Here is a 16,527-nt window from a genome sequence, read left to right as displayed (position 1 = left end):
AGACCTATTGGTCTAGGTGTGACAGCGCTGCTCAGGGGAGTGACACTTGTGTCTGACTGGGGCAAAACTTTCCTTCCACCATGGGCTGAGAGCAGTGTCCTTGAATTTCTGATTTTCACCTGTGGTGGTGATGAGCTGCGGCTTTCTGAAAATCTGTTTCCTTGAACGTGGGTTTTATTTTCCATGATTAAGTGTGGCCTTACTTGGTAGAGGAGACATTTCTGTGCTTCCACTTGCATTTCAGAAAAATGAGGAAAATAGAGTACAGGCCTTCTGTGTTACTATGCAAATATTACAAAAGGTGCTAGTTTTAAAACAAATGAGTTGCATCTGTTAACAATTATGATACTGCAAATCAGCCAATTATATTAAAACTTCAGTATTTACTAGCTGCAAGAATTCTTGCAACATCCAAATAAAGGGTTTTAGTTGCCTTAACTTTGAACTGTGGTGCAGAAATTACTGCTGAATGTGATTTGTACAGAGTACAAAGAACCAGCTCTTTGTTGTGTCGATTTTTCCCAGCTTTTTTGTTTAAAATTGTTTTATTGAAAATATCTTTTACTTTTTCCAACCTTAAAATTAATTTCAAGGCATTTAAAATCGAGGATTTGGTTTGAAATTGACATGGATGCCATTTTTGTCAGCAAATTGCCCATTCTCCAGAGGAATCTGTAGCCTGGGACGCCCATCTTTCCTTCCCTGCTGCTTTGGAGCCACTCCCATTGCATGGAAGTATCAGAGCAGAGGGGAGGAGGCTCTGGTTAGCCCACCAATCTAGGCTTCTTCAGAAAATGTCAGCCAGCTTGGCCTGGCTGATATTTGTCCCTTGCTGGCAGAGAGGGAGCCACCACAGCTGCCTGCCCCTGAGAGCATGGGGACCATGGGCAGTGCTGTCTTGTCCTGGTGCAAATTTGCCACCAGAGTCCCATTGCTGCTCCCTGTGAGCTGCTCAGTGGGCACCAGCTTGGTCAGCATGGTGAAGACTTCCAGAGAAGTGAAGCTTACTGCTGTGCTCCTTCAAAACCACCTTGTTATAAGGCTTTTGCAGTATTTATGCACAGTAGAAGGAAGGAAGGAAATACAAACTATAAGTATATTGGAAAAATGTCTGACAGCTATCCTGGATGTACCTGGGAAATTGTAGTAATAGTAGTAATGTTAAATGTGAAAGCAGAAAGCTTGGATGCTTCTGCACTATAAATAATTACTAACAAAGGTGATTGCCAGTGTGGAGAGTTGTTTGCAGAGGGATTCATTTCTGATTGTTAAGTGTAAGTATATTTAGACAGAAAATTATTTTTGTTCCTGAAAGCCAGGGAGTTGTTGTAAATGGGAAGAATTAGCAGTCTGGATTCCACAGAGCAAACAGCAGCCTGGTTATTACAGATGAGACTTGATGAATGTAGTTATATTGAGGTTAGCACAGGAAACTACTCCTATATTTTACATTTTAATGACTGAACTCAATCATTTTCTTTTTAGCAGTTGAATTTACACCCTTTTCTTGAAAACTCCTCAGTTTGGCAGTCTTCTTTTCTGAAATGTTGCAAATATTTCAAAGCCTTTAATGAACCTCTTGCTAAGTCACCTTTGATCCAAAATCTTCATTGAGAAATTTGTGCATATGGGCACAGACATAATCTAACACAAAAACAGAATCCAAATAATTGAAATTGAGGAAAGGAATAAAAGAGCTTGCCAGAGTCTCCTATGCTTTGCCTTTAGAGTTTTTGCACTGCAGTCCAGATATTGGCTCCATAATCTGAGATTTTATTGTGTAAGTGACCCTGCAGGATTTTGCAAGGCAAGATATATTGGGGAAATAGTGCCAATACCTGCAAGTTTAAAATAAATAAAAGTAGCTAGGTGAGACTTGACTACACATGACAGCAAGAAATACCTAAACATTTTAACTAGGGCATGCCATTATAGGTGAAACCTGCCCTGGGAGAGCCGCTGCAGAGTTTAAGCAAACTTGAGGACAATCTTTTCATATAAAAACAGTAACTTCACTACTTTACATACCCTGGGCAAGGAACTTGTTAAATTCTTGTCTTTTAGCTTGTAAGTGGTGGTTCTTGTGAGTTTATCTAAAGAGTAGGTTTTTTTTTTCTCTTCCTTGTTTTGTGCCCTGCTGAGAAACCTTCTGATGGAGCACAGGAAGATTTTCCTTTTTTCAAAACCAGCTTTTATTGATGGAAGCATGAGCAGAGTTTATTGAAAGAGTTCAATAGTAGCACATTGGGCTAAAGTAGAGATGGGGTGAAACACTTGTTCATCGTAACAGTTCTTAAAAGCAGTAGTCCAACTTTAACATTTCTACAAATAAAAACTCCCAGAGCTCATCTCTTCAGCTGTGGGGCTATTCAGATAATTTCCATGGATTTCCATTTCTGTTTTCAAAACTAGCTGCTTTAAAAGCTGTCCACTTTTTATGTTATGTTTCTGTAAAATAACTGATTACTCATGCCTATATCAGATATTTACAATTACTGTGATACAAGGCATGAGCTATAGTTTATCTATATTTGAGATCTTTTAACTCACAGATAGCTGTCAGACTGGCTATCAGGTAGTCTTTTTTCCCAGTCTGATTCTCAGATCCAGTAACATACCACACTTGAAGAACAGAAAGGAGGCTACGTTGATCAGTTCCTATAGGTCAGAACATGGGCTGAATCTAAAATACATCTGTTCCTCTTGACAGCTGACATGTGGTCAAGACTGGAAATTATGTAAGAGAGAATATTTTTGGACTAAATATCTCACAGGAATAATTAATATTTTCCCCTGGTTCACACAGCCTTCTACCCAGGCAACAGATGGGTAACCTTAACTCTCAAACCTAATGGTCTGTCTTGAAGTTCCTTTTCATGTGCTTCTGGTATGTGTCTTCGTACTGCTAAAGTTCCTTTGATTTCCTTTTGGCCACTTTCCAGAACATCTTTTAATTCCTTTTGTGAAATTTCCATGCCAGCTTTAATTCCTGCCAGAAGGCAACTGTTGCACCTCTGTTCAAGCAGGACCCTAAAGCTTTAAATTCTCAGAATTTGTCTCTCTGGAAGTAATACTCCCTGCTCAGACTTCAGAGACATCAAGAATATGTAGATCCAAGCACTGCTGGGGAGAGAAATAAGGACACAGAATTCCTTCCTTGACTACAATTATTCTGTTTCCATTTGCTGCTTGACTAGATTGTAGTGGTACTTGGCTTTTATCTGCAGTACTTGCTACTGTTTGAGTTCCAGGAATCTTTATTTAAAAAAAAAGGTAGTCCAGCCAAAACCACAACTCATTTGGTACTCTTAGCCAAGTTCTTTCTGCTCTCTGTATGTATATCCATTGAAGCTTGTGAGCGCAAGACCTGGAAGTGTCACTTAGTACTCTTCTTTTACTGTCATTAAAGGACACAAATGTGACTCAGAATCATCTTGGACCTGATTAGCTGATCTGTAGACCCTCAGGTGCAGGGGGAAGGTCTTTTTAAAATGTGAAGAGTCCTTCTTCTGCACCATTTTACTGAAAAGGAGTTTCTGGGGGGAAGTCTGGCAGCCTTCTCGGGTAAGATCCCAGTTAAAAATATTCATATCAACAGACCTGGTTGAAGGACAGGGTCAGGATTTTATCATTTTATGATAAGGGAAGAGCTAATGGCATTTTCTCTTTGTTATTACTCTCCCCTGAAGGTGAGGGTGGCTGAGATTCTTGTTCATGGATCTCTTGCAGCAGATTACAAAGAAATGACAGTGAATGACTGTTTTTTAATATATATTGTAGATATATTATGTAAGGATTATTTTAGAATAATGGGCTTGCCTTGGAAAGGAGGTATGTAGCATTTTGGTTATTATCTATCTGTAGTAATATAACAGTACAAAAGTATAAAGATACCTCTTCAGAAAATACATAAGGGAAAGAAAGAATGAGAAGAAAATGAGAAGATTGGATCAGTGGAGAGGAAGGATATCACCACCCATCTAGCAAGGAGGCTTGATTGTTGTTATTTGGTGTCTTTTAGTTGAAGTGATGATGTCCATCTTGATCAGCTGGGATTGGGGAAGCCCCCAAAACACAAAGTTCGGTGGGTTAATAAATGTTCAGGTTTATGTCAGACATCTCTCCCTTACTGGGGGGGTTAGTTTTACACTGTCTGATATAACACTGTGAAACACATGCAGTCCTCTGGTGGAAGGCCCAAAAAATTAGGCAGAGGGCACTCTGGGGGTCTTTGATGGTTTATGACACCTTCAAAGACATGGCAGCTGCCTCTCATGGCAGAATGGTTGAGCCAGTTGTGCCCCATCAGAAGGGATGAAAACCTTCAGGCCTGTGTGAATGCCCTGGTCCTTCCCAGGGAGAAGCTGTACAACTGAGCCTGTTATCTAAGGGTGATAAAAAAGCATTATCTGACCTCTGCTTCTTACCTGCCTTCTCCCTCACATGGTTCAAGCCCCAGCTTGTGGCCTCTGCTGGTGGGTGCTCACCCCATCTGTCCCTGGGCTGGGACTCTGCAAACCCAGCCTTGGCAAAGCACCCTCAGCTATTGCAAATGGTTGGTTAGTCACTAACCACTAACATTTCAATCTCTCATGCTATCCTGCTACAGAAATGGTAGTGACTAAATTACAGCATTTTTTATTTTAATTTCATTTCATTTTTTTACTCTGATAAATTTTAAAAAACAGAAATGCACTACCTAGTTTTGCTAGGACACTAAGGTTACTGTACATGTTTCTAATAAACAGCAGCAAAGTCATCTTTAATATCCTGACAGGTTTTTAACAGCCTTTGTGTAATTGTAGTTTAGTATCTATATACTAAATTTAGTATCTATGTACTTCTATAACGAAGTCTGTTGAGAACCTGCCACTGGCTGGAGCAGGATTGGATCCAGGCTTTGCTTGGCTGTACTCTATGTACATGTTGTAAGTCCAGAAAAATATATGTATGTATATGCAAACCGCATATTTTGTTTGAGTCATGATTTTAATCTTATGAAGTCATAGAATGGCTTGGGTTGGGAGAGACCTTAAAGACACCTTTCACTAGAGCAGGTTCCTCAAAGCCTCATCCAACCTGGCCTTGAACACTTTCAAGGAAGATACACAGCTTCTCTGGGCAGCCTGTTCCAGTGTCTCACCTCCACATCTATTCTGCATCTATAACATGTATTCATCTATTCTGCATCAATATTCATCTCTCTTAATCTCTGCATCTGTTTGTGCTAACTACTTTGTACAGAAACCTTAGTTACTTTTGTCTTCAGTACTACATTGTATAGTGTGGGGATGAAGGTTATAACTCCTAGTACTGGAAGAGGTTTTTTTGAAGAGTTTATCTCAGTGCTCACCTAAAACCTTTCTGGAAATTGAGTGTGCTAATTCTTCAGAGATTCAACACCATTGCTGGCTTTGTTTTTAGGACAGCAGTAGGTAAAGATGAAATTGTGGCTGAACCCCATCTACCATATTTAGAATTGTTAGAATCTACAAAGCTTGTATTTTCCTACTACTGTCAGAAAATGTAAGTACATTCTGCAGTTTAGCACAAAAATTTCTGGGACTTAAAATTATGTGGATTTGTTACTTTTCTTAGGATTTACTGCAATTCTGTTCATCAGTAACCCATATGCTGTCCTTTAACCAAAGGAACAGATTTTCTGTGGCTGCTGTGCTGTAGCTATTTAGTTATAATTTTGTTCATTTGCATAATGAGTTAGGAAATCTACTTGGAAATTCTCATGCATAATATGATTTATTAGATTTAAGGTTAAAATCAGGGTTAAAATTATAAGTTGAATGCTGTGACCTTAATACTGTCTGCAAGTTTCCTTAGGAGCTTAATGCATTCAGATTTATACTAACTTGAGTACAACCCATTTATTTTTCTTTGACCCTTTTGTCTCCTATATGATTTACTCATGCTGCATATTGTTTTCTTTAAAATACTGTTAAGTCTTTGCTTGAAGCAAAACTGCTCTCCAGATTTTCTCTTGGAGGTAATTAGCTCCAGGCTACTTTTTAACTTTCTGAAATGTAAAGTAGTTGCAGTTCAGGTTTTAATTGTATGTCTTTTTCTCCTTTTCAAGAATATGCTGCCTGGACACATCACTTTGTTATTTAAAGGGCTGAAAAATGTGTCTAAGTTGTATTAATTTATGTGGCAATAGAATTCAAATTAATGCTAACCAGAAGATCTTTAAATGCATGAGTAGTATGAAAGGTATAATTAAATCTCTCTGAAAAAAAATTACAGGATATTTCATGAATGTCAGTACCATAGTTTTAGACTTTAAATAATTTTTCTTTGCTAGAGATAATTTTTAGGGTTGTGTCTACTAGAACCTTAAAAATATGTGTCTTAAGAAAACAGTAATTTTTTTCCCTTCATTTGTCCATTTGGGTTTGTGCTAATTTGTTAGGTTCATATTATCCTCCTAAATTATGCTTTTACAGATTCCAGAAAGTTCACAGTGTCATTATGAGAGAGAGGTTTTTGAACTATGTGCAGAACATTTAGGTAAACACTTAAGCTGATGAGGGGACTTTCTGGTGATTCCTGTTAAGAGCATCCTAAAGTTTAAGGACAAACCTGAAAGATTAACCCACTGTAAAGGAACAGACTATGACTGAAGAATTTGCACAGTTGAATTTTTTGGAAGAAAAACTGTGTGTCGCATGCAGAATTACTCATTTCAATTAATTAGTCTTTAAAAATGGTTAACTTCATCATAACCTGGTTCAGTCACTTGTGGAGGAGCTTTGAACTCTTGCTCACTGCTCAAACATTAGGGGTGAGTGGAGCATGATTTCCCTTTATTCTGGTCACTCTCTTCCTAGTGTTGGACCAGCATGGTTTGCTGATACAAAGCCACTGTTGGCTCTTTGACCTAGCTTCCAGGATGACCACAGGTCCTTTCCAGATGGTTGCCAGATGTCTGGAGCTCTTCTACTCCAAGTGCAGAATTTTGCACTTCTTGCTGAACATCCTGAAGTTACTCAGAGTCTATATAGATTTTTTTTTTTTGGCCATTTCTTGCCTTGCCTTAGTTTGTAACTTGGAAGTGAAGCAGTGAGTTTGTAATGTTAGTTATCACTGTGGATGTTTTAGATGTCTTGCAGTCCACAGTGCATAGTGAATACACCCTAAGCCTGGCTGGCACCAGAGTGAATTTTCTGTATTTTTTTTCATGAATCAGTGTATGTTTTTGGCCACCACTGGCTGCCGAGATTGTTTGAAGTATATACCAAATAGCCTTGGACATTTCTGCTTCAAGAAAGACTTGTTGATTCTTTTCTTAGTGAGAAAGATGGCATTTTAATCTGATAACTCAAATAGCAATGGTGGAAATTATATTCAATATTCTTTTTAGTTTGCATTAAAAGAAATCATAGGTTCTTAGCAAAACCATACCATGTAGTATATTGAAACTACCATTTTCCTTTCTCTGTGGAGACTGTAAATTAAAGTTCAAGTACCAGCAGTATCATTTCTGGATGTTGGTATTTAAGTATGGGCTCTGTAACAGTGATGACTGACATGATTCAGCTGTAGGTTTTATTTTATTTCACCAGCTGTAGGTTGGTTGGAGAGACCCAGGTGGGACTAGAGTCCTCTCATACCTGCAGGGAATGGGAAAGGTTCTGTTCAAGCACCACCTGAATCTTGTCACTTGGGAATCTGCTGCTGTAGCCGTAGATGCGTGGATTCATTCATGTAAAGGCCCACAATATGTACTGCTCACCATTTCTTTGTCCAAGTCATGGAGACTGAAAGGTGGGTTTTCTTCATTTTTCAAAGGGAAGATGAACTGTAGAAAAACCAGTGATTTCTATAGGACTCACAGGAAAATTTCTGGTGGAGGTGATAAGTCAGTCTGGGAGTTGTATTAGTTCTTGTATACATGATAGATTCTACATAAAATTTAAACATGGAGTTAGAAGATGTATTCTACCTTGGATTTGGTGGCAGGATGCATATTCATCCTAAAAATAGCTTTCTGTCATGGAAGAACTTTCTGTTTGAATTGGACTAATCTCTGGAATGTATCTTCCTTGAGACAAAGTTGTTCTCTTTTTTTATTCCGTGAATTACTCTCCCAGACAGTGAAAGTGATCCTACCTATTAGGAATATCACATATGGTTAAAGTGCCTCTTGAAGTGCTTGGTGTACATAGGTCAATGTAGACTGTGGGAGGCTGGAGAACAGTAATTTGTGGGGAGAAAATCAGGATGGTGTAAGCAAAGGCTCTTTGAAGCATTTAAACGTAAGATGTTTGGTTTTGAAGACTTAAGATTTGTTTCTGAAATAAATGTATGGTACCCTCAAAGTGTGAAAACCATGGCATGGATATCTTTGTAGATTACTAAAGTAAGGAAACTAAAATCCACACTGTGACCAATTCAGCTCTTGCTTTCAATTGTAGTGGTTCCCCTCCCCACAGTTTTAGAATTTACCAGTTTGCATTTCAGGGAGAGTAGATAAATTAGAAGTTCTAGTCCTTTCAATGACTATTAGAAGATATTGGCAAATATTTCAAAGTATTTGTAATCTTTTCTCTGGAGATCTGATCAGTGCTATCAATGCATTGTTACTGTAATGTCTAGATTTTTCATGTGTCATGACTTTCTGGGGACTCTGAGAAGGCTTTAGGTAACACATAAAACCTAAGGTTGTCAGCTTCTTCTCATTTTGCTTCTTTCTGATGCTCATTGTTTTTGTCACACAAAGAAGTGGAGCAGATTTACTAGAATTCCTGTTAATGATGAAAATAATCACTCTCTTAGAAGGTGAATAGGACATCGATGTGTAGTGCCCAGAACAGAATTAATCAATCATATTTATTTGAGCCAACCTGCTGTATCTTATTTTATATTTAAATATATGGATTTATTAAATATGGTATTATATATGTGACCAGTTATTATTTCTCCTGGAGATTTCTTTCAAATATTTTGGCAAAGTCTGTTTATAGTCATAGCTCATAGACAGCTATAATTATACTCCAATTAGCAGATATTGAGAGACACAAACTGTTCATTGCTTTGAATGGGTTAGTATGTTGGAAACTGGGAACTTCAGAGAAAAACAGTATGCAGTTGCAAATTAAAAAAAAAAAGAAGAAAACAAGCTGTCTGGAATTTTTTTAAGTGATTGATGCATGAGTCTGTTTTGCCCAAATAAGAAGTGAACAATTCTATTTACCCCTACATTTACTCTTCAGTTGAAGTAATAGATGCAATACATGAATGTGTGGGTTTTTGAGGTTATTGTTTTTTCCTTAGTAGAGTTGTTCTGCCATATTATAATAATGTTTTTCTTGTCTTGCTTTCCATGCTTTTCAGCAGTTCTGAATTATGTATAAACCTCACATGTATAGCCTTTGTCTTGTCTTTCAATTCACTTGCAAGATTAACGTTGCTGTTGACCAAAGTTAAGCAAATGCAATGAAGGCTGATATTTTTCCAATTAATTATTGGAAATTGTTCCTGCCTGTGAACATCAGTATTCAGTGCACACTCATACCAGAAAAAAGTGGTTCGTCATTAGCTTCCAGTCCTTGGTGTCTAAATTTGACATTTCCTCAAAAGAAAATAAAACCAAAAACCATCACGGCACTCCTGAAAGATACAGGGATCACTTTTGGAACAAACACACTTGTTTCAGTAGGGCTTTAAAGACTTGGTTTGGAAATGAAAAAACATTGCATTCATCACCATGCTCAAAAGAATGATTTATTCATGTGTTTCAGATGGAGTTATTTTTGTCTCTTTCTCTCTCTCTCTAATGGACTGCACTTTGGGATATACAAATCATTTGAATGTGTCATACTAAAAACTGGTGGCTGAAAACTGTTGCCCCAGCTGGAAACCATGAAAACTGTGGAAAGTTTCCTCTTCTCCTTTAAAAAAGAAAAAGGTCTTTGTTAGGATTGATTCTTGTGGTAAGCCTATGTAGATTAATGTGGAAGTAAAATAAAGTGTCTCGTTGGAATGGGTTGGACAGGAGAAGCAAAATAACTGTTGCTCTATTAGGTAATTAATATAGTAATGGTTTCTGTACAGGAAGTTTATAAAGAGCAGAAAACTGCCATTTTGAAAAGGAGATAGAAGGGAGAACTACTCAATGGTTATTTGTTCATATCAGAGTTGAGAGATGATGTTAAATATGATTTCCTTAATTATTTTATTTAGGCTGTCTAGTTATGTTGGCTCTCAATGACCATATCTCAGCTTGCTACATAGGTAATGCAAGAGCATCATCAGCTCATGAACCAAAGAATCCAGCTTGCTGCAAATGGAGCTCCAGCAAGATGTGAAAGTAATCCAAATACTTCTGTAGGAACTGGGAGTTCTTCACCACACCCCAGAATGTACTTGCTCAAATCAGGCATTTTCAAATTCATTTCTTTTTCCGTCACTTGTAATGTGGAAGGTGCTGTCTGACAGCCCTGGAAATTAAGTCCTCTATTTCTCCACAGGACAGGTATAGCAAGGGCAGCAGCAATGCAAGCTTCCCCACACTGTCCTGCCAATGCTCCTCAGCCCAGTAATGAAGAAGTCACTTCTGGAGGTGAGTGGGTGGAAGAGTCTCTGTGTGTGCAGAGGCTGCTGCAGGGCAGTGGCTCCTGCAGGATGGGCTCTTGATGGAGGCTGGCCCCTGTCCTGAGTGAGCCACCAGTCTTGAACAGATAATCACTTCATGTGTCATAAAGTAGCGTGGGCTGGATTCGTTGAGGTTGCATTATTCTGCTTGACTGTTGTCACATTTTGATATTTCTTTGTGGCTGGATGGCACCTCTACATTTTTTTTTTCTTTTTGCACTGTTTTGTTGCTAAAGGCTTTGTCAATGCTTTATGTACACATTTGGGAAGTGGCATGTGAATAACTGAATGCAGCCTGGTTGTAAATGTGGCACAGAAAAGCAGTCACTGGTGGCAGCCCTGTGTGCAAGAGGAGCTGTCGGGCACTAGACCAAGAGGCATGCTTTGAAATGCACCAGAAATTGATAAGAAAGTGTATGTTGGTTTCCAGTATCTAAATGAATGATTAGGTTTCTGTTGCAAAGCCATATCTTAACCATTTCTCTTTACATAATTACTATGTAATTTAGATATTAACATCAATTAAGCTGGTAAACTACTGTTCCTTTTTAGATTATTTTACAATTAATGAAATCTGCCTATCTAAAGCTAGACATGCAGCATTCTACACTGTATGAAAATAAAGAGTATGTATTGCAGTCACAATAGATAGTAGTCATCCAAACCACAAATATGTGATAAATTTTGTGAGAGGAATTAATGACTAATGCAGGTTTTCAGAGCAACACTAATGAGTGCTTACCACTTGGGCAAATTAATTCCCCTATACATTCCTGGAGTTAAGCACTACATACTTCAAATACGGTGAGAAGTATTCTGTTTTCAGCCAAATTTACATCTCTTCAACACAGAAATAAATCTGAGAAAATGGGAAACAAAGGCTTAGCAAGGCTGTTAGGTCATGGTGAATTACTTTTCTAATTTCAAATGCTGTGTGAAGGATTTGCAATGCCTTGATTGTAATTTGTAGTTGAGGCCCTTAAGTCTGTTTAACACTGTTTCTATGGCTGTTTGTAAACAGGAGTGGTAACAAGAGACTATAGCACAATTCAGTAATTGTATAAATGTAACATTGTTCTTGTCTGTTTCCATGAGGTCATAGAGTAAGAAGAGTTAATTTTCCTAGTCAAAGTAGACTTCCTGAAGGGATATCTTAATTTTTTAACTTTAAAGGATATGAATCAGAGTAGTATTCATTCCATATACAGCTAAAACAGTTCCTGACTTTTAAATTTTTAAAAAATTTTTATCAGGTAGCAGGGGCTATGGACTTCTCTTCATAATTAAAATTAATGACAAAGTCCTATTAAGAAGTCATTTGAGATTGATCCATGAAGTGGAAAACAGTTTGAGGATCCTTGTCATGAGAACACATGGCATTAGGACATTTGCTAAATAAGTCACCTTATTTAATGCTTGTATAGTGCCATTAAATCATGTGGATTTGATTTTTTTCAGCTCTTTTGAATGCAGTGCAGCGTGCTAATCTCTTACTGATGTTGACAAAGATGTAGAGAGGTCCAGAGTTGGCCTCCCTCACATCTGAAGTCCAAACTCCCTCTCTGCCGTGTAAACTTTTGAAGATAATTATATACCTTATCACAATTAAACCTTTTTTATAATAGACATCATTTTAAATTCAAGTACAAAAATACATTTTTAGGACAAACGCAAGAATGGTCATAGAGACTGTTTTCTTCACACAGTATTTATTCAGACCACAAATTCATCTGTCTCTGCGTCTGCTTTCTGTGAATACTAATTAATACAGAGTCTGATTTTTTTTTTTTCTGCATATTTGCATTGAGTGGTGGTGATCTAAAGTAGCACATGTGTAAACCAGCATAGGACCCAGAGCATCCAGAGCTCCCTCATCCTGGAGTCCTGATTTACACAAATCTGTTGTTTCTGCTGGGACTGCTTACATGGGAAGAGGCTTTGCATGATGTTCATAGTTACAGATCCCTGTCTTAAAAACATCAACAGTAACTTTATCAACTTGTCTTTACCTCCAGTTATATCTTAGTGATTGTACAGCCTCTCAGAGCTTCTGCCCAGGGACTGGGAGTGGAGGAAGGTCAAACCAGTCTTTCAAGAATGTATTGAAATATTTTCCTGAAGATACAGTAAATTGGTTTGAGGCTTCAGGCTCAATTTACAAACTTTTTCTTCACCAAGCACTAGATAACAGTTTAAGGGACAGAGTTTAAGTGTCAGAAACAGGCTGCAAAACAAGGGATAAGAAACACTTTAGGTTCGCATTGAATCATGTGTGGTCTTTGCACAGTTGGGAAACCCCCATGCTAAAATGTTGTTCCTTTTTTGACTTTCTGTCTGTGAAGATAATATAGATCTGTGTTTATAATAGATCCAGGATGGACTTGGCTTATTTCCAGTCCTCTCAAGATACTTGAAAAGTGTTTCCCTAGTAGGTTTGGAGTTAGGGTGAAGTACATTGGTCTGTTTGTGATGATCTGGAAGGAGCTGTGTAATCTTAGATTGTTCAAAAGGAAGTGTTTATTTGAGGCACCTAGAAATTACTGAGATAAAGCAGGAGGAAATGCCTTCTAATCAAAGCTTTATGCCACTGGCATGTGTAAGTAAAAAGGAGACTAAAGTACCAAAGCTATCAGAAATGAAATCTCATTGCTCAACTATCAGGCTGTACAACTGCTTTCACAGACTTATCACATGGCCATCACAGGCTTCTATCAGGTTATTGTTTAGAATTACTGGGACTGTAGGAAGGAATTTGTCACTTGTCTCTCTAGGTTTCATGAAGGACTGTTTTTACTGTCCATTAGTCTTTAGGTTCACAGTTTTAGTCCAGCAGTTTGTGACAAGACACCATTAGCAATCAGCAGCTGCTTAATAGAGGATATGAGAAATGCTTGGTTTTAAATTTGTTTAGTATTCAACAGCACTGCTACGGCATCTTTAAAGGTTTTAACTGTTGCCACACATGGAACTCATTGCAGAACCATTGCTGTGAGCTCTTACAGGGCAGGGAATACATTTTTCTGTGCACATATAAAGCCAACCCTCCCTAAATCTTGGGTATTCCTGTGATCCTGGTAATAAGTATTTATAGCAGACTCAGTGCAAGGAAAAAACAAGCAAATAGTCCCCCAGGTCCCACAATAACTATTTCACCCATTTAATTACTTTCTTGAGTGCCTAGAAAATTTAGGCCTACTGAAATTGCTTTTGGGAGTGTCACCTTTAATCTTGTAGCAGAGTATTTGAAGTCAGATGTTGAAAACAGTTCTACCAAAACAAATGCTGCTTATGCAGGATGAGATGTGCAGACAAAAAATAAAAAGGTGATACAGAATGTAAATCCTCTTTCAGGAGCCTTCTGAGAATGCCTGGCTATCATCTGGTTATCATAATGACAGCACAGGTAACCATCATTCTCTGCATTCCATAAAATCCTGACTCACAAAGTGAAGCTACAAGATCAACTACAAAATCTCATGGTTTTTGTTTTTGTCATTCTTCATTTTCTAGGAAGCCTGCTGAGACCTAACAGCTCAAGAGCATTGAGGCTGATGAAATCTAAATTTTCCATAAGTTTTTTCTACTTTAGTATGCAGCAAATGAAAAATTAGCAGAGTAAATACTGAGACTCTGGAATTGTGAGATTTTCTGGGGCAAAAGGAAGGTTTTTGCAGCTAAATACTGTTTGCAGTTGCTTTCTTAGGCTCATCTACTGTACATTTGGAGTTGATAGTGAATTTCTCCTGCACTTAAATGGCTGTGCCAGGAGGCTGTGGGTTTTTGTGTGTTTTCTTTTGCTTGATCAAATACTCTAGGCTCTTACAGGGAGATGAAGCAAATTAGGAAATATGTTCTTTTATAAAAAATACTTAAGAGCATGCTTCAGGAAAAAGAGAACCTAATTTGTTTTAAAGGACAGATGCATCTTAAAAGGCACTTAAATTTTAATCAATCCCTTAATTTTTATTAATCTGTAATGAAAAACCCCAGTGATGAAAATTCCAGGAAATTGATTTGAACTTAAAAGCTGAGTTGTTAGATGGAATTTAGAGGTTTTGCTGTAACAATCTATCAGATCCTATCTCTGTGCTAAGTGCTCAGTGACCTTGTGCCATTTATATTGCTCAAAAGAAAAAGAGCTTAATTTGATAATTAAGTAGGAGAGAATGAAAAAGTGTATTCTGGCAGTTTGTGACTAGGTTGGGAGAGCAATGTCCTGTTTGTTCTTTATGTTGGAAGCAGTGAAGATAACTTAGGAATTACATTTATTCTGGGTAGCAATTGCTTTTTTAAAATATTTTTTTAATTCTGAGGTTTTTTTGGGGTTTTTTTGCTAGTGTTTGCACCAACATTTTGGTTTTTGAGAAAGGAGTCTCTGTGCTAGTTTACTTAATTTTATAAGAGTGCTGGAGTGAAGGCTGCCTGTTCATGTCAGGTAGAGCACAATAGGACAGTGTTCTTTAAACTCCAGAACTATGAAAAAAACATTCAGAAGGATTGATATGTAATTGGAAAGGAAACTTTAATTGTAAATAGGTTTTTGGCATTGTGTTTCTCTTAGAATTTTGGGTAGGTATTATTTTTCTTTATTTTAATTGAGGTTTGGCTGCCTCTGAAGAAGAGGTTGGGAAGAGTTGGAAGGTCTGTTTGGCAGTAATTGGTTCAGTATTGTCTCCTGCCCCACTCCTGCCTGGTGGCTGATGTGTTGTGCTATCCCCAGAGGTGCAGGGGATACTGGGAGAGCTTTGGGAGCCCTGGAGGGTGGGTGCTGCAAGGTCACTGCTGATGCTGCTGCTTCCTTCCCTCCCCTGCTTTCTTCTGCATCTCCCTCCCCATAAAATACCCTCTTGGCTAAATGCTTGTGCAGAAGAAAACTGGTGTTATGACCTCTGTGCTTTGCCTTTCCTGGTTTTACAGCTGGCAGTGCAGTGACTGTGATGAGTGAACTGTGAGTTTTCTGCTTGTACCCTTGAACCTGTTAGTAAGTGTACAGGGATTTCTTGTGTGGAGTAATCTTTGCTGGGGATAGTGAAGTGTGTGTTTTCTTGTAACTTGGACTGGAATCTGACACAAATTCTGAGCAGATCTCATGCTGATTTTGAGCTGAGCACTTCACAAAGTAAAGGAAGCTAGGGAGAAAATTGAGTTGAGCCTTGCCTGCAAGTAATAACATTTTTAAATCTGTAGTGCTGCTGGTTTCACACTGATAGAGATTATTATTTTCTAGTACCTTCCTAATGATGGTATTATTTATACTCTGCTGATGCTATTAGCTTGGTTACATAGATTCTGTGTGCTGAAACTGCTTAGAGATGAGGCTGTGTCAGAGATCTATTCCACACATTGATTCTGCCCTTGACTTACCTTCACAGGAACAGGATATGAATGAAGAAAATGCTACTGTGTTAAATGTTAAGTACAGAAAATCTGCTCTGTTCACAGCATCAGTATGGTAGAATTGATGTGCAAAAGAAACAGCTGAACTGAGGTTTCAGGCCGTTGGCTGTAGAACTGCATGGAAATGGGAGTGGAGGAGTGTCTGAATCCAACAAATCAGGAAAAGCCATCATAAAACCAACCTAAAGCCTCTTCCATCCTGGAGAGATTTATAAATGGGGTCAGCAAGGATATCTGCTTCTCACCTGACTGGGGCTTACAGGTTAGCTTAGAATTTTCCTTGCAGAAGAGGAACTTGTTTTACATTGTCTGCAGACAGTGTGTCACCAGTGCCACTGTCTGGACAGCCAAATATGACTTTTTCTTTCTTTCTTTCCATGAGCCAAGTAAAAATAAAACCTAAACTGAAGATTTGATGGTAGGGAAGAACCTCTGTTGTTCCTCACACTTTTAAAAGATCTGGTACTGTGCTTGAGGGCACAGAATGGTATGAAATCAAAACATTTCACTGAAGTCTGTATT

General features: G+C 38.1%; 1 protein-coding gene across 6 annotated transcripts in view; it reads left to right on the top strand.

Annotated features, from left to right (window-relative positions):
• Nucleotides 1–16,527, top strand: part of PPP2R2C (protein phosphatase 2 regulatory subunit Bgamma) — a 190,111-nt gene that overhangs the window by 64,712 nt on the left and 108,872 nt on the right. The window contains exon 2 of one of the 6 annotated variants that reach the window (XM_054633351.2): nt 10,490–10,576. The exons of 3 other annotated variants lie outside the window; for them this stretch is intronic. In XM_054633351.2, the coding sequence (XP_054489326.1) occupies nt 10,490–10,576 (87 nt within the window). Of the gene's footprint in view, nt 1–10,484; nt 10,577–16,527 lie in introns of those variants that run through there. 2 more of the 6 variants (XM_077177736.1, XM_077177734.1) reach the window with 2 other exon arrangements.

This window comes from Agelaius phoeniceus, chromosome 4, assembly GCF_051311805.1.
Source record: "Agelaius phoeniceus isolate bAgePho1 chromosome 4, bAgePho1.hap1, whole genome shotgun sequence".
Lineage (NCBI taxonomy): Eukaryota > Metazoa > Chordata > Aves > Passeriformes > Icteridae > Agelaius > Agelaius phoeniceus.
The sequence above is the reverse complement of the archived record's forward strand: the minus strand, read 5'-3'. Positions and strand labels throughout refer to the sequence as shown.